The sequence below is a fragment of the Nyctibius grandis genome, chromosome 11 (assembly GCF_013368605.1).
Source record: "Nyctibius grandis isolate bNycGra1 chromosome 11, bNycGra1.pri, whole genome shotgun sequence".
In the NCBI taxonomy this organism is placed as follows: domain Eukaryota; kingdom Metazoa; phylum Chordata; class Aves; order Nyctibiiformes; family Nyctibiidae; genus Nyctibius; species Nyctibius grandis.
In genome coordinates, this window is record NC_090668.1 from 25,824,804 (window position 1) to 25,848,368 (window position 23,565).

The window sequence follows — 23,565 nt, forward strand, 5'->3', positions numbered from 1 at the left end:
CTGAGCTGGCTTTAACGTTAGCATTTTGGTATTTACTTGCTTTGACTTATTTTATGTTCCACGGTACACCACGGAGCCATCATTCTCCTGAGCTGGTGGTTCAGAGTGAGCTGTGCTCGTGGGCACGTTCAGACTTCAGGTTACAGAGCACAGCTCAGCTGAAAGTTCTTTTAAGTGCAGCTCGCTTTGTTTTGCAATACACTCAATGTCTAAATGGAAGTTGCACGCCATAACCTTTAGAGCCTGGGGGGAAGAGGAGAATGGATTGGCTCTGTAGTGGTACTTGCTCGGAACGTGTGTATTGTTAGGGGGTCATTTAATAAGATATATAGCGTTTAGATAGTGGCTGCCACACCTGGAAGTGCAAATTCTTGGCATGGCGGTGTCTTGGAGGACATTTATATTAAGGGTTAGTCTGTTCTAGCTGATGGGTAACGTCTTGAACAGATCCTCCTGCCACCCCCAGCCCTGTCCTGTGTACAAAGACCTCAAAGCAAAATGTGTTTAACTTGTGACTATTTTTTTTTCCTCCTCACTTTGTCTAGTGTAAGATGTGCCTACTGGGGAATAACAGAGGGACCTGCTTATTTGGCTAATACACACTATTCCCTCTACGCAAGGACCTTTAGAGAGGGAAAGTCTCTTTACTGTCTGGTATTCTACAGCTGTTGTTGCTACCATGAGTATTAAAGATTAGAAATGCTTAGTGTTGTAAAACTGATTATTTTGGGTCAAATTTTCCCCTTGGCTGTAAGGAGGTCCTAAAACTCACAGGAGGCAGGAGCAGAGCCCCTCTCCTGCAGCTGCATCCCATAGGAACGCCCTGATGCTGGTGCAGAATTCCCCACCTACCCTAATGACGATCAGAGCAGCAAGGAGTGACGATCTGTAGCTCGCCTCTTCCTCCAAACAGATAGTGCACAGCAGTGCTCCCATAACGGCCCGGCTTCTGGATGAGCCGTAGTGTCGTAGGACGTGGGAGGAACAGATCTGCACGGGTGGGATTGAGGTGCCTCAAGGATCTTCAGTCCCTGCGTAGCTTCATGCCGTAGTAATAATTTGCTGACGTTGTTGCAGTTGAAAACTCTGGGTCTTTTTTCCCCAAGTCCCTTCGTATGTTGTTTTGTGTCACAGGGAATGGTTTGGACTTTTGGTTCCTAAAAATGTGGTTGAACAGCTCTGTGGAAGGAGCATTTCTTGAAATCGAGTCTTTGCCGGCAGTGTACTTACCCCCGTCAGCTAAAAATTCCAGAGCCTGATATGGGGAGAACCCAGAAGTCTTTAGTAAAAATGGATGGAACTGAAGTAACATGAAGATCTTGATTCTTTATGATAGTTGTGGTCATTGGGTTTTTGTAGAGCTGTTCCATATTCCACCAAAAGACCGCAGGAATCCAAAAGTCAATGTTCTGTTCATTCATAATCATCTTTAATTGATAGGATTTATTGATGACTGAACTAGTTAAGAGGTTGCTTCTGTATTACCTGGGTATCCTGGACTTTTCTCAAACTCTGTAAGGTGGCACGCTGTGGAATAAAACCTGTCCATGGGATTCTTTAGATATTCTGCAGTAGAGAGATTTTTGGAGCTGTTTTTAATCTCTAAGTGAAATATATGAGACATAGTAGGTCGCTTTGGCAGTTTAAAGTCTGTGTGTTCATTTTCTAGGACTTAAATTTGCTTGCAGAAATTCTGCAGAGTGAATAAGTGACTTGAGAAGCAGGATGATTTAACAAAAAAATTAGTCAGTGTTCTTCTCAAATCGCAGTAAACTATGCCTGACTTTTTGTTAAATTATGTTATTGGACTTTTAATGCCATTGATTCTGGGATGTTTTTTTTAATGGCACAATTAGCGAGGAGCATTGTATGAATAGGATACACGCCTGCCAGAACCTTTATTTTTTTAACATGTGGTAACTTATAGGGAAATCAGCTACAAATAAGACACGGTCATTTAAGCAACAGTCCTAATCGTAGCAGCATCTCCCACCATGATAAGACTCCTGCTTCTGGTCCAAAGATGAGGATAACTGGTTGTTAATGTAGTTCATCCTGCAACCCAGCCAGCAATAAAGGCAGTCTGCTGTTATTTGAGAGCTGAGAGTAATTTAATATTCTAGCAGTCAACTTAGTTTGTCTCCAACTCACCAAAATGGTATATGGAAAGCACTGAGCAGTGCAGATGAATCCCTCGTGGGAAGGACATGCATCGCTTGCTGTGCGTGCAGTCTTTCCAGAAACGCTCCAACGTGAAGGAGAATGGAGTCCTGCTGGAAGCAGGAGCCATTGCCTGGCTTGGAAGATGTCCTAGATGTGGCCCTGTGTTTCACACAGCCAAAGAATTTGTGATGCAGTCTACTCAGCGACAGCATTCTGCTTCAAAAGCACTAGGTGCATTAAAAAAAAAATAAAATGTTGTCATCAGAATCTGTTCCAGATGATAACTTGGAAATACAAACAACAGAGCCCCAGAGTAATGCCATTAATGTTGCAGACCCCAGAAATGATGCATCGTAGTGAATTGACCCTGAAACCTAAAGGTTGCAGTCAGATTAGTGTGCTTTTTAACCTCTCTTGCTGCTCACGGTCTCAGAATGCCTCCCATGATTTTTTTTTAGCTGACAAAAAACGTTAACTGTTCCCTTCGCAGCCTCCAAACCTCCAGCAACCTCCCAGACAACCTACATGGTCCAGTTGAGTGTCCTCTGTGCTGATGTCTGCAAGAGTCCCTCAGTAAATCAAATTCCACTTCCAAGCAGAGGTTGGAAGAACCTTGAATATAATTATGCATTTTCCTTTTAATGCATTAGAAAATTCTCAGTTCAGAAGGTAAATGAGGGTGCTCTAAATTTTCAGTTGCGTGAGCAGTGGGTTACTGGGCTCTGCGCCTCTGCAGCAAAATGTGGGGTTAGGTTTGCAGGACAAGCAGAGCTCTGATGATAGGGTATTTTTGCATTCCTTGCAGTCGGTTGAGAAGTGACATTGTTTTTGAGTTTCTTCCAACCTGTAGTTACTTATTTCCCTCTTATCTTGATGTCAAAACGTATTATATAGGAAATCACTGTCTGCTCTGCGGCCGCAGAAGGTTGGACAGTCAAACCTTGCACCGTGGAATGCATCTGGTAGGCTGTCCTCCCAACTTCAGCAACTCCTTTAAATTTTCTTTAAGCTCTCCAGGGCTGTTTTTGTTTGACCTTTATTTAGTTCGAGTATCCCTTCTAGGAAAGCAATTACTGCCAGCCCCTTGGGTGGTTGCTGTAAACCGGGTTTCGCTGTGCTGGAGCAGTTGTGGTCACAAGCTCTGTAGTTAAGCATCAGCTCTGGTTTCTAATCCTTTCTTCTTCGTAACCTGAAATAAATTAATTTTGGTTTCAAAGTTTCCATAGCTTGTCTCAGTGTAATACTGACTTAGGTGTTAGTTTGGGCTTTTTTTTTTTAAAAAACTGTATTGAATTAGGGAGAAAAAGAACTCAATTTTTGTCCATCAGTTTTAATTAAATTATTGTCTTATTCCAATTACATTAGAAACTTGAGGAGTGAAGACTTCCAAGAGCAAATCCTGTTTTTACAAATAGGAGGCAGCATTGAAAAACCTGCCTCTTCTAACGAGTTGGGCAGAAATTTAAAAGAAAAATTAATTAGTTGTACTCATGAATCCTTACTCTGATAGCTTCATGAGTAACTAGTGAGAAGCTTTCCATGAGTTTCTTGAGCATCTCTGTTAAGTGCCCCCACAGAGATACTCGGTCTCACAAGACTGCAGTTTAATCTAGCTCAAGGACTTTACAAACCCCACAAATCAAGACCTCTTTTTTTTTTTTCCTTTTTAAATTAGTACTCTAGAAACATTTAGTAGCATCAGGTAATGCTGGTGTAGTGTTAATGCTGAGCTATGGAGCATTTCAGTGTCAATAAATTTTCAAATTTTCCCATGCAAAAAATAACTTAGACTTAATACACGTATCCTATATAGTTGTTTCTATTCCCTTCTTTTTTTACCTGGTTAAATGTATCCCTCTATTTATTACTATGTCATAGCCTTAAAAATTTGCAGGATGTTCAGCTTGATCAAATAACACAATGAAGCCTCTCAAGTGCTGAATTTCTTAACCTTATGCATCAGTGCGACGTTCTGCTATTCTATAAATGAAGTAGAAAACTCCAAAGGCTTGAAAGAAATAAGACTTTATTTTTTCTTTAAGAATTTCTCTTTAGATTCTCAGGTATTGATTTAAATGCATGAACAGCTCTATTTAACCCTGAAAATCTCCAGAGTTTTGAAGATTTCCATGCAAGAAAAGCTGGTGTTAGGATGTGCACGCGTGTGTGCGCATGTGTACACAAACCCACCATAATTTATCCTGTGGATAAGCTGGTTTAGGGGATACTTTTATTGAGACAGAAACTGTGACCTTACTAGTGTATGAGATTCAGAGACTTATATAGGAACAAGGTAAAACCACAGGTAGGAATTGCTGAATAATTACCTGTAGACCAACCTGAGCAAGAACCTTCCCAAGAGGGCAAGCTCATTTAATGGTTCCTAAAACTCAATCTTGTGGATGTCAATGGTCATGCTTGATTATTTGCAGCAGTGTTTTATGAAAAAGCAATAAAAATGCATTGGGAGTGTACAGAGGAAAAAGGGAACAACAAATGGGTTTAGTTTTTCAATTGAGTCCCTTCGGTGTGAACAGGTAGAGGCTACGTTTCATGCTGCTGTGCCTTAGCTATTTGAAATGTCTGTGTGTATCTACCCAAAACACTGCTGTGCTCTGCTAGCTTATGATCGACAAGAGACCAGCAATGAGAGGAAAAAATTCTTCCGTTTGTTTTAGAGGGAAAGCAATTACAGTTACGGTTAAAGGATTAACCTGTTTTTCCAGCTACCTGTACACTTATCTGCAAGGCCTTTAGAGAGCCACACTAACAAGTACAAAGCTTGGCAAGAGGTAGGAGATGTCATGTCGTACACTCTAGATTATTCCTCATGTTAATTACACTCTTCTGCTTCTTTCCTTCCCTCTTCTGGGCTCTGAAAAATAGTAAACAGGAGCAAACGCTGCAGAAGTGACAACCAAATAGCCCCAAGTATCTCCTGCCTTATTTAACCAGAAGCGTCTGCATGCGTTGGGGACGAACGTAGGTTACGCGTACGTGGTGTTTTCAAAAACTTGAGGAGCAGGTAGAGCTGCTGAGAGAATAGCTGGTTCTCACGTGATTTGAGGTGTTAAAGGTAGGCTGAGTGTTTTGGTGGATAAAACACCGGCCTTTCGACCTTGGTTCCCATCCAGCTAGAGATCTGGAAATAAATGAGTTTACTGCTGACACTCCGATCCCAGCAGACGAAACTTCACACCAAAATGCCCCCACGTATAATCTGTCACATTTGGCATCTGCTACTAAGAAAAGAGCAAGAAGCGACCTGGCGCAGAGATGTAATCATCTTTCACCTTCCTGCTGGGGGTGGGAGCAGAACGGGGACAATCCAGAAATGCTTTCAAGTCGGGGCCTCTGAGCCACCTCCAGACATGGCTGTCTTCTGCAAACTTGTTACTTGTAGGAAATCACCTGCCGTTAGGTTTGTGCAAGGCTTTTGAAGTAGATTGGCTAGAAAGTCAGAAATGGGTTGGTTGGTTTTTTGTTTTTTTTTTTTTTAAGGAATGCTGTAAAAGAAATTTGTCCTTGTAGGAGTAAATCTGAACGAGTACGATGTTGTAATTTGCTGGTCTCGTTGAAACAGCTCGGTAACTGCAGTGCATTTATTATATGTAATTGCACCTGGCAGCATTTCTGGTGCATCTAAAACTTAAGTTTGTCTGAAAAAAAAAAAAATCACTATTTGGCCACAAAGTACAATGCAGCTACTATATAAAAATAAGTGTATTCTTTGAAAGCTTTAGTAAAAGAGAAGCTGGAGTGCATAAAAATTCTTTAATCCTAGAGATTTTTTAGGCTGAAGTGATAAACCAGAAATGCTCTGTAAAGCACGCACATTATTTATTAAATACTGCCATTTCAGCATCAATGGGCAAGTTGCAGAATAGGAGTATCAGCCCAGAGGAGATGATAATTTCAAAGACAGGGTGTGCTGGGGAAACCCAGAGGAGAGAGGAGCTGAAGTTTGGTTTGCTGGGTTCTGCTAACTTCCCTCCTGTGGCCATAGAGCCATAGGACCATGGCATTTCCTTCTGCACAAGCGTTCACACTGAGGAGAGACGATTGTAAAATAGCAGGAGCTGTGGGGAATGGGAAAATTTAACCCTTCCCAGAGAGGGAGTGAGCAGATGAGGAGTGGGGGCAAAACTGATTTGCACTGAGCGTGAGGATCCACTGGGAATACCAACCTGTGTCGCCCACAGTGTAGCTGAGCTCATCTTTGAGCCTGCATGACTTGTGCAGGGGACTTTCTTCTGGGGCCGTGTTGATGACAGGCTGCCATCGTTCTGCACCAGGCTGGCCCCCGAAGGAGGAGGCAGGAGGAACACAGGTTTGATCTCAACACATAGCTGTGGGCTTTGCCATCATCACCTTCGTGAAGATTTTAGGTAGAAAGCTGTATTTGCTGATTTTCCTGTTACAGGGAGATGGTGGGCTTTCTCCTCCTTCAGAAAGGATGTGATAAATCTCAGACTTTCAGTTGTTTTGAGAAAATGTGCCACTCAACAAATTGTCTGTTGGGGTGAGACCTCTGAAAGTGTGTAAAGCGTGGGATGCTTTGGGTGTATATTGCCAGTCAACTACTCCCAAATTTCATTGACATAAGAGTGTTTCCAAAGAAAATAAGCAACTCAGAGCTGTATGTGTTGAATTTGCTTTTTGAGTTTGTCCAGGCAAACCTCCAAGGGGGGCCAAAAAGAGGGAAAGGTGCTTTATCCATATTTATTTGTGGGTTTGTGGGACATGTTTTATTTCCTGAGCATCAGTAGCATGTCTGCTACTGCTCTGCGTAGCAGGAGCAGACAGATCAGGAGACACTTTGAATAATAGGTTTGAGAAGTAGGTGAGGATAATGCTCAGACCTGTAATTCAAGCTCTTATTGCATAGGTTGCACAGGACTGGTTGACTTCTGGACACGTTATTAGATGGTTCACTCTTCCTTTGTTCGAACCTGTGAAAAAAGAGAAGATACAGATAGTAATGCTATCACTCTCTTCAAAAGAGTGCTCTTGGAGGGATTGTCTCAGTATTCTTGTTCTCAGGTCTTCATTTAGATAATGTGACTTCCCCTAACTCCGTGGAAGTCAATAAGGTTTATACCAGAGCCTTGGCACTCTATAAATTAAATATTAGGAGCGGTGTTTGAAGTTTAAAGCCCTCCCTCCTCCTGCTAGCTCAGATTTTCTGCTGCTGTGCTTTTTTCTTTCTGCCTGAGCACCTTGCTGACAAGTGCTAATAACAAAATGCCAAGAGAGGGTCCAGTCGGAGTTACCACACATTAAACATTCTGAACTTGTCCTTTTGCTCATAGATTGTGCATAATTAATAATTAAACGGTTTCAGTTGTAATGGGTTGACCTTCTTGAACTGTTCATTATTCACAAGGCAAAGGCATCACTCAAACTTTTTTCCTCTTGCCCTTCCCCGTTCTCCCTGTGTGCGCACAGATCGTCTGGTTTTGAGAAATCGGAGGCTTATCTTGTCTTCTCCTGCAGCAGATCCTGCTTACAGAAATGTTGCTTGGATGCTTAGGGCAATAGCCAGTCTTGGGAATAAGCTGTCTGGGGATGTAAGAGGCCAATGGTACATCGACTCTTACCACCGTTTGTGTCCTTACTGCCGTTGTAGCAGCATCCCCAATATATGGGTGTTCATGATATTAGTTAAAAGATACGGTATTTAACGAAAATGAAAGCACCATTTCCCAGTTTAAAATGAGTATACCTATTCCTCACTCCTTTAAAATCTTGGGTTTCTGCTTTTTTTGCCTCTGTAGTATGATTTCACTGTGCAGGTGGGTAAAATAAGGCAGGTCATCAGAGTGCAGCTGGACCATTCCCTGTGGTTACATCGAATGTGACCATATTGCATCACACAGACTTGTGTAGACTTGCTAGAGACGTGCGTAGCTTTGCTTTATTTCCTCATATTCCCATCCCTTTGAGTCTCAGCCAAAGTCCAGGAACTTCAGGATAAACACGGGATGTGTTTATTATGTGTAGTTTTGGAAATTTTTCTTTTATACCTGATACCATTACACTGTGATTGCTCAAGTTACAGAGGTGGCAAGAGCAATGCCAATGAAGTACAAAATATTCTCACCTTTCTGCTGCTCAAGTGGTCTTGAACAGTAGCAGAAATTGAAATATTTCAGTCATTCGTTTCCCTGGATAGATATCATGAGTGAATGGATGTTTTCTCTTTCTAACTAAGGTAAAATGCAGCATTTTGTGGCAGCTTTTCTGTGTTCAGATGTGGAAGCAGTTGAGCATCCATACTCCCCTGGTTCAGCCAAATCCAAAGCCTTGCCTCCTCCTTCCCTATCTTACCTCTGCTGTAAAGTAACAATCGGCTCATATGTACAGGAGTGAAATTAAAGTTTTTCTCTGTGCTGATCTGTTTGCCCTCAAACACATTTCCCAGCAAGTATTTCCTTGAGACTGATGCCCTCTCCCAAAAGGCTTGCAGTTTGTCAAGGAAATAGCCAATAAATTTGTGGGGCGCCCAGTCTAAAATCCTTGGGAAGACTGTGTTAAAGCATCTAGTTTTCATACTGAGATCCAGTTGGCGTTCATCTCTAACCCCCCCCCACACACAATCTCTTCCTGAGCTCCTGAGGGCAAACCAGCCAAGGCATGGCCATGACTGACAGGTCTGTGGCAGAAGGGAGTAGGCCTGAATAGGGCTGAGATACCTGCGTTGTGCAGAAAAATGTGCCCAAAAAAAATAGCATTTAACATCTACTTTCATCCAGGTGAAATTTTCTTACATGCTTATGCAGGAGCACCGTGTCTCCTGGCTGAGCTGCAGTTCAGGAGCTGCACGGTCACGGCGTCAATCCTGACGTTGGAGCAACTTCTTATATCATATCACAGAATCAACGAGGTTGGAAGAGCCCTCTGGGCTCATCGAGTCCAACCATTGCCCTGACACCACCATGTCAGCTAGACCAGGGCACTAAGTGCCATGTCCAGGCTTTTCTTAAACCCCTCCAGAGATGGTGGCTCCACCACCTCCCTGGGCAGCTGTAGCTTTCAAAATGATCTGTAACATGTGCCCCAAGTATTTCCTACCTGTTCTGCTCTGAGTCTGTCCCACCTGGAGAGCGGCTTTTGCCACTCCAGTTGCAAGCCCTGGACACACAGAGAAAATGATGGTGAGGGGCAAAACCAGCTGGGCTCCACGCTGGATAAGCCAGCCTGATGTTTTGCTCTGCGTTTTCTGTATTAATATGAATAATTTTCACACGCAGTTCTTTGAAGTAGAGAAAGTTTAATTGCACTGCTTATTTCCTTGTGTTCCTTCCACTCTCCAGTGGAAACCTTCCTATATTGATGTCATTTATAAGTTTGGAAACAATAACCTCTCCCTCACCCGGTCTAAGTTCAAAGAGAATTTGGGCATGTTATATCAAACGCTCCTTGTATTTAATAGAAGTCTTTGAAAATTGTAAAGCAATTTTGGCTTCTCCTTTTACTCTTCAGTTACTTTTGATTTAATTGTATTTTCCAGCAGTTTCCAATTGTTGGAATTGGAAACAAAGCCTTAATAAGAGTTCTAGTTAATTTTCTGTCTTGTAATTACCGATCTCATTTTTCTGATAATTGGCCACAGCAATTATATGTATATTTACTAATCACATCGGAGGCTCCGCAGTTGTGTCTATCCGCCGCCATTGATAATGGCACACACATTGCAGAGGTGCTTTTATCATCTTCTTTTTTCCACTACATCAAAGCTATTTCCTCGCGTTCTCAATAATGAATACATGCATGCATTTGACACAGTTGTGTGCTAGAGAAATTGTTTGGCTCCCACCAAATGCTGCACGCTCTGAGTTTCTTGCCTGCAGCGCTGGAAGGTTGTATGTAATGATATATTGCTCATCCAAATGGCCAAAGCACTCCAAAGCACAGTGAGATTAAAATAAGTCATTCCTTTGTTAATTTAAATAGGTGCATGTATCATACTTTGCAGGGTACTTTGTGTAGGGATGTCAGGGAGGAAAAAAGCCGCCGAAAGGTATTTTTAATAGCAAATGAGAATAGATGAGAATGGAGTCATTTGCAGCTGCCTGTTTTATGTGGCTCTCTTGTTCCAACTGTAGGTCTAATGAGATGACACTGTTAAAGTACTCTGCAGTGTAATTTCATTACATCCTGAGCTGTTACACTATAAACACAGTGGAGCTCTCTGTCATTCTTGGAAAAACTCCTAAATTCGTAAAGCTCTTCTTTGCAAATGGTGATGTTGTTTGTTCCCTGTTGGTAATTTTTTTTTTTTCTCGTGCTCTTAATTTTTTATTTTTTCTTTCATAAATACCGGGTGGTTATTTTTCTACCACTAGACTGCTAAATGCTGCATTTTTGTCCTCTTAACAATTCTTTCGCCTTTTAAATCTAGAACAGACAGCATATGAGGACAGCCTCTAAAATGAATAAGTGTAAATAAACATGAGTGTAAATAAATAGCAAATGCAGTGAAAGAAACAAAGGTCAACACAAGAATAATTTCACAGCTCTTTGTTAATTACAAGACCATTTGTGTGTTACTTAAATAATCATTAATTTCTCATTTACACTTTCCCTACCTTCCTTTTTACCCTGTGGCTATCATTGTCCTTTTTTCACCTCCCCTCAGTGTCTTTCCACATGTTTTTACCCATTGTGTAATACTCATTAGTTGAAATTCAGTGTTTTATAACACAATCTCAGAAGATGTTGTACCTTTCTCCCTCAAATTCTCTGGGTGAAAAGGGGGCTTTGTCGCTTCCTTGGGTTTTTTCCCTTTTTTTTATTTTGTTTTGCTGTTGCGGTTATATTACTCTCCTAAAAAAAAAAATTAAAAATTCTCTTTTCTCCTTCTGACTCTGCTTCTTGTTTCAATCCAATCCCAGGAATCGCCCGTCCTTCCAGCCGGGGAGTTCTCCGAGCCATTTGTACACTTCATCACTCAATGGTAAGCTCCGTTTGCAAACATGCCATGCCCTCAATGTAAATGATACATGCCATTAACTCCGCAGCTCTGCGAGACCTTATGGCTTTCCTTGCATCCTTTCTGAGAGGAGAGGGACTTGGGGGCCTTGGGCAGATGGGGCAGCAAAGCTAAGCAAACTGTTTAAATTATGTAAACGTTATTTACACAAAGGGTCGTAAAAGTACTTACAAGGGGTTTTTCCTGTTTTAATAAACCTGCCCTCAATGTGGGTGCAGGCTCGTGCGCTGAGACTCCTAAGAATTCGTCTGGGGGGTAAAGAGGCCACAAAGACTCATGTGTATAATATCATTAGTCAGGGCTTTTTAAAATATTACTTATAAAATTGCCTCGATATTTAGGAAGGCAAGCAGCCTTGATTAATTCATTGGCTTTTCAGTAAGTAATTTTTACTGAGAGTCGTATTTTAAAGCGCACCACTGGGTATATTTTCTTTCCTTAAAAGTGAATAGTTCGTTGAAAACCCTTTAAATTAAACGCGGATCGGGGAGAGGAGGAATTTGTACAATAAAGAATACAGTTCTTGAGTGACTAGAGGATAAAAATCTTGAGGGTAAGCTATGCTAAAGAAACAAAGTGAAAGGAAAATCTTTTTCTTAACTATTTCTCCCTCCCCCCAAAAAAAGGGGGCAGCCAGTTATATATGGCAGAACAAACAAGCTTGAATTTTGCACAAATAGGATGTGTTTGATGGAGAAGCATCCCCTCTGCGAAGGGCTGGATGCTCAGCTGTGCTAAATCAGATGGAGCCATCTCAGCGTGTGCCACTGCGAGCTGCGGCGCGTGGCCGAGGGGGAATCCTGCTTCAGGGGCGCGTCCTCGGCGAAAACAAGGCGCTGGTGAAGCCCTCGGCCCCACGCAGATCTGTAGGTCGGGCTTTCAGGGTCTCCATGGCAGGGCCACCGCAGCAAAAGTCGCCTGATAAAATTGGATTTTGAATACGTAACGTAGGAGAAAGTACCTCTCAGGACTGACGTAGCGTGTAACAAATAATACAGCCACAGAAAGCAGTCTGATTATCGGTTAATTAAAGTAACTAAATAATTAAAGTTTGTGTAACGTAGGCCTCCTTTTTCAATAGTTTCAGTTTACAAAGAGCAACGCTCTTGGGAGGATTCTGCAGCGCAACTAACTGGTGTGTGGGGAGGTCTGCGCCTTTTATCCTCGCGAAAAAAACTGATGACAGACTGTCTTAAAAAAAAAATTCTCATTGAGGCGGAGGGCGGGGTAACCTGTGTTAAAATTTCCACAGATGTCAAACTGAAGCATAACTGATGGTGGCTAATAGCCTTGTTTTCCCTGGGGACGCAGCTACTTTGGACTGTCAGATTAGAACTGCTACCAACCTACTAGTCAGACAGCTCGCGTTACTCGCCAGCGCCTGCGTTGTTTGAGGTGCTCGTAGTTATTTGTAGGGAAGGTAAATTATGTCATTAATAACTCCAATTTACAACACAGATCATCTAGTATTTATACGTAGTGCTATATTGGCTGTGCTTTTTAGTGGGAGGCATTACTGTTTAAAAAAAGCAAATAAATAGAAACTATATGCTATTTAAGCAATCAATTCCTAATAAGTATTAGAGATGTCGAGTGAACGGCGTGTCAGGCTTTATGACTTCATGCCAGTTGTGCCATAAACGCTGGCGGTTTGGATGTAATCCAATTAGTCCGTAGGCAGCTCCTGATGGTCACCTCTGTGCCGTGTTATTGTGCTCCTTCATGCAGCTAAGCACAGCCTTCAATAGCTAATTGCACCTGTTGCACAGAAAACTAGGACTGTTTGGATGAGAAACATGATCTTATAAACAGGTTAATGCTGCGTAATGAACTATCACCCTGCAGTGTAATGGAAATAAATGTGAAAAAATTAAGGTAGAAACCCCAGGGTATTGTGCGTTCTGGAGCTGTTTAGTGTTAGAGTTGCATTTCCCACCTGTTTGTATAATACTTTGTGTCGAGCTATGTAATAATCCCTGGCAAAATGAGAATCAACTTATTGTGCCTTTGGAGCTGACTGGTTTTCAACAATCTTTATATTTACACACTTCCATGGTTACAAACAGTGTGGACCACTACATCCCATAAGGGAGGGATGGGAGGGAAGGAAGAAACCCATTAACGTTTTGGCCACTGGTCTTCCATCAGCACATGATGAAGCTAAGAAATACGTTGAAATTCTTCACTCTGTGTTAAAATAGGGTATCTTCAATAGTTAAGCAAGTAGAATAAATGAGCAATTGTTTATATATAAACATTTTGTTTTATGACATACAGCATGAAAAAGCAACCAAAGGAAAGACCAGCACCAGAAGATTTAATGGTAAGTGAAACTTCAGAGCCCCTCAGTATTTGTCTATGAATACTTTTTATTCATGTATATATAAGTGTATCCATTATTTTTCTGCGTTTTTCAGTATGTACAAGTTTGAATCTGAACTCTTTCTGGCTTGTGCAGCAATGACATATTTACAGAGAGCACCCGAACCAAAGGTGGAGTTAGGATTCCACTGAAGTTAGGGGGTATTTTGCTGTTACCTTCATCGTGGCCAAAGCTTTGCTTGTGGTTTGGGGAGTTAACACAGAACGTTCACAGCCAGTATCAAGTTTCAGTCAAAATCATTTTGATGCTTAATACACAGATTTTTCAGTTTGTATGTCCAGGGATTACAGCTTGATGTAGGTCACTCTTTGTCATCATTTGTGAGTCTTCACCTTTCAAAATCTGAAGATTGAACACAGGAGGTATGGTCAAAATACTGTATTTTTAATGAAATGCAGGAGCCACTGTTTTCACTTATATTCATGTAAAATGAAATTAGATTGGCTACAGAAGGTTGGGTTAATGTGTAGCTTTGGTCTGTCCGTAGAAGGGCTCTCAGTGTTGGAATCTGAGCTGAGAGACCACTTCTTTGGCTTGCGATTGTCATTTTTTCAGTAAGGCAGTAAGAGGGGACCTGCTCTCAAGCTGCTCCCTTGTGGCTGTGCGTTTTGTTTTTAAGCATCTAGAAAAATACTATATCAAACAATTATTACAAATATTTACATTAACTTATATTGCAGATAAGAGTTGTAGTCCCCTCTGACTCACATCAAATATCTTTGATTTTTCCATGTTTCATTACTTTTCTCCATGTGCTATGTTTCCTGTAACTTGGAGGTTTCTGTAAAATCATTATAATTTATTTTCTGTGCATTAAATATCTCGGAATAATTTTAACAAGGTAAGGACAGGTTTGCACTATCTCATTTCTTGCTTACCTGCTGCGAACTGCAAAACAAGTGTTTTGATTGCAGCTGTTCTCTAGTTAAAGGCTAATCTCTGAAGATGCCCTGGGGCAGGTATCTCACAATCCCGACTAGTCTCCATTTAGATCCTGGTTAGTAAAGTATTTAACTGTGAATCTAATTTTAAGGATATTAACTTCAATAGTTCTACATTTGAAGTTAGGCACCTGCTTAAATACCTTGGTAAAATGAGGCCTTAAAGTTTATCAGAGCCCCTCCGCTTCGTGGTGGTGTGCGTCTCCTACGAAAGGCTTACACTGCCTTATTTTGTCTTTTTTTATTAACTTTTGATGGTTGGAAAATTCTTGCAGTTAGTCACATCTGAGAAAACTTGGAACAGGTTCTAGAGATGTAGACACATTTACCTTGTGCACTATTATGCTATGGCTGGATAGCTTAGCTATTAAAACAACGGAATAGGGTTTCATAAAACCGATATCTGTTTGTAAATGCATGTTTCAGTGATGCAATAGGCCTGCCACTTATAAATAAAACATCTGCAGATCGCACATACCCCCATAAGTGTATATGTATGTTTGTAAGCAATAACACCACTCCAGGGTGTAGAGTCATAAAAATGAGGCCAAAGGGTGAGTGCCTGCAGTACCAGGGAAGTGCACAGATTTATCTTTACAACTACATGCCCTGGAGTGTGCTAGCCGTCTTTTAAGGAGGTATTTTGTAAAATAATTTTAAAATCATAGCAGCTCAGGAAAAAAAAAAAAAAGCCTTTCTACTTTTTAAATAAAATCTCTTGTTTAATGCATTTTTCCCCTCATGCTACTTTCTAATCAATTATAAATTAACTTGCAACAATGAGTACTAAAGCATGGAGTAGACTGCTGCTGAAATAAAGAAGTGACCCTGTCCTTGCCTGCAATGTGGCTGACCCTCATAAGCTGCCCTAAATTCCCACCTCCAGCCTGATGGGCTCAGAGCACCCTGGGCTTTTCTGTAGCAGAGTCTCTATTAGCTCAGGAGTTGCTCCCCAGTCAAGCCCTTTACGTTCTTGCACTTACCTGGTCTTGTCAAGGAGCACTTTATTTATAAAACTGATATGCACGTATATATTAGCATATATATGCAAACACACCTAATATATCTATATACACAGAAGCATATCTATACATACATGTGTATATAAATTACCATGCTTCATTGGAAACAGGGCCAGACCAAAAGCTGTTAAATATTCTCTGAATTCTAGAATTGCTGAGTGCAATATCCTTCATCATTCCACGTCATCCGTTTCTGAAAGCTCTGTTGTAATTCTGATGGATATCTCCATGTTAACTCTCAGAGTGGGGAGGGTGATGCAGATACTATCAGTGAAATCCTGGACTTGTCAAGGTCAGCTTACCGTTGGTTTAAATGAGAGCAGGATTTCACCTTCTTCATTGGGTTTTTTTTTTATTTAGAAGAAATGTACTAGCAAGGATGAAAGGTGTAACACGTAATCATCATTAGCTTCAAACAAAACAGTGGAGTGCAGGCTTTCTCCCCTATGGACATCAGCCGTACTGGAAGTCACTATTTTGTAACCAATTTAGTATAATTAAAGACTGAAAGCAAAATGAAGGGAGCAGAACATCAATCTTTTTCTACTCTCCTGATAATCGCTGAATTGTTAAATGCATTTTAAGAGCCGACTAACAATACCTGGAGTGCCAGATTGGCAACTCCAGTGAAGTCGTGGGGTTACATCAGGGATGGATTTACCCTGTCTGTCATGTTAGGAAGCTCTTTTTTATAAAAGTCTGTATGAAATTCCTGGATCAAGTCAGGCTTTCTGGTAGCATAGATATTCTTGCACAAGCGAACACCACATTTCCATAACGGCTGGCATAAATCAGGTTCTGTATTTACACTCGGTCGCTATGCCCTTTCTTCCACATACCCATCCACCAAACCAGATACAGCATCGGTTTCTCTGTGTATACATAATCAACGATGTAACTGTTTCAAAGTATTTCAAATTTAACAGGCTTTTCCCACAGGAGTGAAAAAAAATGTGATTTCACCAAGCAATGGGAAAATTGTCCATACTGGGAAAGGAACAGTCTTTATAGTTCACTGGTGGTTATTCTGAACCCGGTGCTTCCAGTGTCTGCTCTTTTGTCTCCAGTTTGTTCCCTCTTAAGAAGAGAAAGGCATACAGGCAATTAAATTAAACGTACTCCTGTTTCAGCACCAGGGAAGTCTGCACAATGTCTTAGCATGTTCCTCTCTCTCTCTTCTCTCCCCTTCCAACTAGAGAAGGAAAATCTCAACAATTCTTCTGTATAAAGATTTTATTTTTTTTTTTTTCCCCACTGTGAACTTCCGGTTTTCATCTAAAACATGGAGTTTTCTGGCATTGCAAGCCTGGCTCCCAGGGAAGCGCAGACATACGTGTGTATTTAATGCGTGTAGTGTGGCGGTATGGGTAAGGTTTAAACTCCTGCTCGTGCCCTGTATGGGTAGGCATCCGCGGGCTGGTTTGGCTCAGGAGGCTGTAGATCTGACTGTATTTACGGTATTTTTCAGAAGCTTTCCATTCTAAGCTCTATTTAATGGAATCTATGCATAGTAAGTAATCAGGTCAGAGAGAAGCAACATCCCCTGTTTGAGATCAATCGCTGGCTAATACTTTATCTAGGCCACTTTATTATCTCATGCTGATTCCATTCCCATTCTCCTCCTCCTTTGTAGCATGCACTTCAGCTGTGGTAAAAGTACGTATCGCATACATATTAAAAACATATACCCATTCTATCTGTATGTAAATGTGTGAGACACAGCTGGATATTGCAGGAGTTTGATTTACTAATAGTTATTATCTGTTCTAGCTGTTCAGAGGCAAAGAGAGTTTCAGAAAACAAGCTAGCGCAGAAATTGCCTTTATGATATCACTATCCTGCTTTGGTAATTGTTTAAAATCTCTTCTTTAGCTGGAAGCTTGGCCTTTTATTTTGCAGATTGTGGGCGCTTTTCAGAAAGCCAGCAGAATTGTTGAAGTCTCTTGTTGAGTTTCTTTGTTAGGGCAGCGTTGAACTCTACCCTGCTGCATACGGCTACTTAAACGAAAGCAACTTAGTTAAAGAAATCGTATGTGAAATACCAAAAGTTGAGCATGTCGCAGTATTTCCCATGGATGCATAAAAGTAGAGTCTTTAAGATGCTCCTTGGATGTCTCAAGGGGGGTATTGGGGAGGGAGAGGCAATGCTTTTGGCCAAGGATACAGTCACCTTCTGCACTTGATTACTTTTGCACAGACCTGATCATTTTTGTTCAAGTCGCCAAATTTTAAACCCAATTACTGCCTCTTCTCTTTTTTTCAATTTAAATCACCGCTGCTTTTTATGTTGGTGTTTTATTAATTTAGAAGATTGTATGATAAATTGTACGTCATCTGTGTCAAAACCACTGACCTGCTGGAAAACGTGTTCTTCTTTGTTGTTTTGTTTTATTTTATTTTATTTTATTTTATTTTATTTTATTTTATTTTAATGCCTAGTGCAATTTTGAAATTTCTCATTCCTGTGCATTCAGCAATCCCTGTCTCCATTTCAGCAATGGTGCTTAGACCAGGCACCCTGATCTCATTAGCTACAATGGGCATTTTTTCACATAGTTTGTTTGCATATTTAAATGTGTTAAGATATGTGTCAAAATATTACAGACTCTCAAAAATGGATCCTGACTGTCTGCTCCAACAAGTATAGGAAGTAAAAAATGCAAAGCTTTTAAGCAACTGTATTTTAAGTAGTTATATTGTAGAGGGTCTGGACAGCAGCACTTCTTACCAGGTAGAGCTAAACTTGTTTGCAGCTTGTTGTGTTAAAGCATTGTCTGTAGCTCTTAGGAAATACTTTTATGGTGTAAACAAACAAATGGAGGATCAGCGTAATCCTACCTGGATTTTCATATAAACCTTCAGAATAAAGCCAATAAAATACTGCCACTTAGGTTTGTCAATACAAGGGATATCCTCCAGCAGCTAATTTGGCTCTGCATTGCAGCAGTGGCATCATTGGCCGAGATGGCTGTACAGGTTGGGTTCTTTGATGGTGCTAACTTTTGAGAGAGACAGAGGGCTGGTGCACTTTGCTTTTCACGAACACATCCCGTAAATCTTTTGAAGACAGCTTTATAGATAAATGTTTTCTGTCTGCATCTACCTAGTTGTTTATGCGTCATTGCTGGATCACAGTGAGCCAAGAATTTTCCCTCTTTGGCTACTTAAAGTATTGTTGTTTTTTTTTTTCCTGAGACAGTGCAAGATCTCCTATCAGCAATGATTTGTCCAGCATAAAATTGCCCGTGCTTGAACCTGTGATGGATGGCTTTGTTTGCAAACATTTAGACTCTCCTCTGTCACAATGATCCCAGTTATTGACCCCATGACAAGCAGAAATTTGACAGACACCAAAACACATGCCAAATGTGAAGGAAAGGGCTCTCCCCTGATTTCCCAGGGAAAGAAGTACAGAGCCAAGTATTGTAGCTGTTGTAAATATGATAAATATTGAACTGTATCTTCAATCTGTCAATTCAGACATACAGTGGACGAGGAGTTCTGGATCAAATCCCGGATACGTTGGAGGCAATGTCAAAATTTATACTGACTTCATTGATGCTAGGATTTCACACCAGGGCTCAGGATGTTCTTGTGTTCATCATCTTTCTTGGTCAGGGTAGCACAAGAGTTGGAGGAAAAAAAATATGTATTCTTTCAGGTGGCTACATTGCTCAACTGATTCCCCACTCCGCTGAGATGGGGAAAGGTGGGTTATGGATCTTTCCCCCTCTCCCTCTGGCTTTCAAAAAAAAAAAGCCATCTCTGTCCTTAGGGGTATGATTTGCTCTTCTTTGTCACTTGAGAAATCAGCTATCGAAATGGAGAAATTCATCCTATCAGTGTCACTAAACCCAGCAATTACAGAAGACTAAGATTGTGATGAGGTTAACTTGTGAGCTTTAAATGTGTTACAGTCATTCGCTGTCTTCTGCAGTCCCGTTGCTCGTGCGATCACTGACTTTCTACAGAAAATGTGGACATCTGGCTTTCTAACATGCCCTAAAGCTGCACAATGTACTAGCACTTTCCGGTGAAATGTGAAAAGAAGTAACTTGAGTTGGCGCAAAGAAGTATTGAAAATCTAAGGAAATTGGACAAAAACAAATTGGCAACAGCTTAGAGCAATACAGTTAATATTTTTGGTTACTTGAGTCTCCTGGGCTTTGGCATTTAATTTGAGCAAATGTTTCATTTGGCACTTGTGGTGGTTCTGTAGTTCTACAGACACAAATATTTACATCTCACTCATTTTGGTAGCAGAACTGCAAATCTTTCAATTATGAAACATTGAGAAGTCGTGCATTTGTCTTGTTGATATTTTTATGTCAGCTGTCTTCCCTACATAATTATTTAAAATAAAAACAAAAAAAATCTGTTACTAGTATTGAAATAAGAGCCATATCTTTAATTCCAGGAATATTGTCCTTCGCGTTCATTCCAAATTCATCAAGGAATTTGCTCTAACAGGTGACTGTTGAAATCCAGGTACAGTATTTATTAGTATAATAAACCTGGAATTTAAAATTGATTCAAAGCCAGTGCGTGGATTAAAATTGCTGCTATTTGTGTAGTACCAGCTACTTGTGAGTGTGTATTCTGATTAGCACCTCAAGACACTCCTGCAGTATTAAATAAGAGCAATAATTGCCTATGAATAAGCGGAGTATAAAGCAGGAGATACAGATACGGCTTCTTAGTGACCTGTGCGCATTATGCCTCAAATCCCTTAATCAGATTTGTGCCGGTTGATTCTTGCATCCGCAGAAATTCAGCTGGAGGATCAGGGCCTAAAGTAGTAAAAAATCAATTAATACTACTTTCTAATTTGTGCAGTTGACAAAAACGCATATAAATAGGGGACATTTTTCTACTTAAGAGGGCCGCACTGAAAGATTTTTTAATTGGATTTTCATTGTGATTGACAGCATTTGATTATGACAGTAACTTTATTTGGCTGGACTGTTATAGCCCTCTTGTTGAGGGCTTTTTTTTTTTTTTCCCCTTTTTCCCATCAAAGCTCTCTTTTATCCCCTGAATCCCCGGCGGAGCAGCAGTGCCTGTGAAAGAGCCTTTTAGCACCTTTGTTGCAGCCATCCCTGGTGATGATTGGACCCAGCTGGTAGCAGATAAGAAAATGTGCCTCGCACAAAGAGGTTGCGTCTCCCCTCTCTCCGTCGTTGCAATAATTTTAAGAGCCCCAGAAACCTGTTGAGGATTAGAAGTAGCTTTAGATGTGAAATGAGTGTTAAGTATTAGTAATCGGGAGATTAGGGCCCCGGGGACAATGGGAGATAAACAACTGCAATTAAGGCAAATCTGCCAGAGTAAACAAAATTTAGCAGAAACAGATGCCCTAACCATTTTGGGGGATTGATTGGAGGGCACCGAGGAATCGATTTTTGTCTTGTTTACACTTCCAAACCCCTGTGATAAACTGGGAGGCTAAATATTTCATACAGCCTGATTTTAGTTAATTTTTTTCCAGCTCCTCACAGTAGGTCTGCTCTCTTCTAACAGTGACCAGGCCCGAGTTTATTCAGCATTCACAGGGAGCAGCTAATTGTCTATGAAGGGCCCCTGTGTTTAAATGGGCTTGACAGGAATTTAAATTTTGTTTCAATCAACCTCTGTGCTCACAGCCTGCTCCAGTTTCTAATTTTTAAATTAAACATGATTTTTTTTCCGAAGCTGCGGCCTCTCCTCCGGAGCCGGCTGCTCACGCTCCCACCCCAGGCAGCTGCCACAGCATGGGAATGCGCAGGTTTATTAAGGCCGTAACAGCAAAGCACGACAAGCCGCAGCCGTGGAAAAGTTCATTGTCCCATAAACGTGCATCTGCCTGTTCGGATTTAATGGGAGATGCTGGGGTAACCGCTCGGCTGGTGTAAATCGGGACGGCTCCGCCGGCGTGTGCCTGCGCGGCTGGAGAAGGCCGGGGTTTGCACCGGGGAAGGGCTCCCGGTAGGGAACGGTGGCATTAAAATACAAATCTGAGAATGGAAACGCTTGTCGTGGCCTCGGTCGTTTGTTCAGTGACCTTGTGAGGGATTCAAAGGAATTTTTTTTTTTCCCCAAGCCAACTAGTGGTGATATATTTTGCCGCCTTCCCTGTGTTTTCAGCAGGGCTCCGCACGTTTATTCGGGTGTCGTTTCATACCTGTGCTTTTTCTGCTCCTGAGACGAGGTGATTTGACAGTATGTTCATGTTTGATCGTTGCATACTTGCTGTATTTACTCTCTTTACTAAATCTGGCAAACATGGGGATGTTACTTTGCGCTAGAGGCAGACGGTGTGTAGGCATGTAATGCAATATGATCGTACGGGGTGCTTTTAAAAACAACTTGTTCATTTGCAGAAACTTCATCATGGAAATGCTAGCGAAGTGCGGGCTGTTTCATTCTCCGTTTTTGCTTCCAGCCAGATCATTTTCTGGGGTTTTTTTGGTTTTGTTAATTGTTGTTATTTGTGTGTGTGTGTGCGCACACGTGTATGCACACAGCATTTTTTTTCTCCAAGGTCTGGGTGAAAACATTTAGGAGATTGTTTCAGTTTACTCCAAGTTAGTGATTTTTTTTTCTCCTGTCAGTAGAAAACAGTTTCTCAAAACTCGGAGATAACAGCCGTTTTGTCCACCCTTCTTTCCCAGTCCAGGGGAACACTTAGTCCCTGTTTGAAGGAAATGCTACATCAGCTTTTAACTTCAGACTAGCTCTGTTTGGTATCAACGAGACCGTTCCTGTGCTCCCAGTGAGGCATGAGTTGAAGACACTTCTGCAGGTGCATCTACATTGACATTAGAGTTCAGGTCAGTGTGCCTTTTTGGTGTGAATCTCCTGCTCTTTCAGAGCTACCACTCTTTCACTCTCATCACAGACAGGTCTTGAAGCTCATGAATTGAATCGATTTCAAATGAAACCACACCAGAAGATGTGCTCCAGGCACACACCTAATGAGCTCCAGCTACTAATGGGCGCTGTGTCCACAGACCAGACCGGAGCTGGTCAAAAGTGAAACCTCTTCCATCCCTGAAACATTGCACCAACCGTTTCACTCTGCGGATCCGCTTCTGTTGTCGACAGCTTGCTAATGTTGACATACTCTATCAGCCTTGGGCCACTCTCTCTATTCCTCTTCTACAGCTCTTCTTAACCTCAGCAGCACTTGCAAAAGCGCACTTCAATTATATTTCGGTTGCCTTAGTTTTTTTTAAGAGTCATCACAAAAAAGAATACCTTTTTTTTTTGGGAGACAGCTCATTTTGTTAGCTAAGCACCAAGAAGCATGCCAAGTACAGTTATCTGTTTAACAGCAAATATCAAAAGCAAAACTGCCGTGGAAAGAATGATCTGCAGATGGGCAAATAGACTCCTCTGTGCCACAGCCAAAACCAAAACTCTGTAGTAAATTTAAGACTAGTACATGCCACAGAAAGAGAACAGCAAAAATCAGACCCATCCACGTACCCATCCACGCACAGCCTGAAGACCTGAAATAGGAGGGCATTGAGTTGTTTGAAGTCAGGTCCATGCTACAGAAATCAGAGGAGCTGCACCGATTCCTGCTGATCTGACCTGAAAAAAGATTCCCTCTTGACCCTGAGTCTGATGATGAGCTGCAAGCCTGGACACATCAGGTGAGCGCACAAGGGGTCTTTTAGGACCACCATCACACCGTTTGGCTATGGCCAATGTCCAAAGCTTCAGAAGAAGGTTGGAAAAAGGATTTTAATCATAATGGAAGGATCAATATTACTGTTTACAAATGGAAATTCAGATGTGATGTGTGGATGGTTCCTCTTCAGGTGAAGGTTTTCAGGTTTAAGTTGAATTGTTCTTCCTCCTGGTCCATCCATTAGGCTTGGGGACTGCCGTTACTTAAAGACAAATTCGGTAAATTGCAGCAGAATTTTGGTGCCTCAACGAAACTACTAAACCAGCCGAAAAATCACTTGCAATTAACTTTATCATATAAAAAGTAAAAGTGCAGTGATGAAAGTTAATCTACAAATAGATAAATAATACAGGAAAAAACAAAACACGAAAGGAATCCTTTTCAAA

General features: G+C 41.3%; 1 protein-coding gene across 4 annotated transcripts in view; it reads left to right on the forward strand.

Moving 5' to 3' along the window:
- The window catches only part of MAP2K5 (mitogen-activated protein kinase kinase 5), a 134,516-nt gene that overhangs the window by 99,763 nt on the left and 11,188 nt on the right, over positions 1-23,565 (forward strand). For all 4 annotated transcript variants that reach the window (XR_011048940.1, XM_068409968.1, XM_068409969.1 and 1 more), the window contains 2 exons: positions 11,061-11,122; positions 13,436-13,481. Coding sequence is in view for 3 of the 4 variants with exons in the window: in XM_068409968.1 (XP_068266069.1) it covers positions 11,061-11,122; positions 13,436-13,481 (108 nt within the window). In the remaining variant the exon portion in view is untranslated. The remainder of the gene's footprint in view (positions 1-11,060; positions 11,123-13,435; positions 13,482-23,565) is intronic.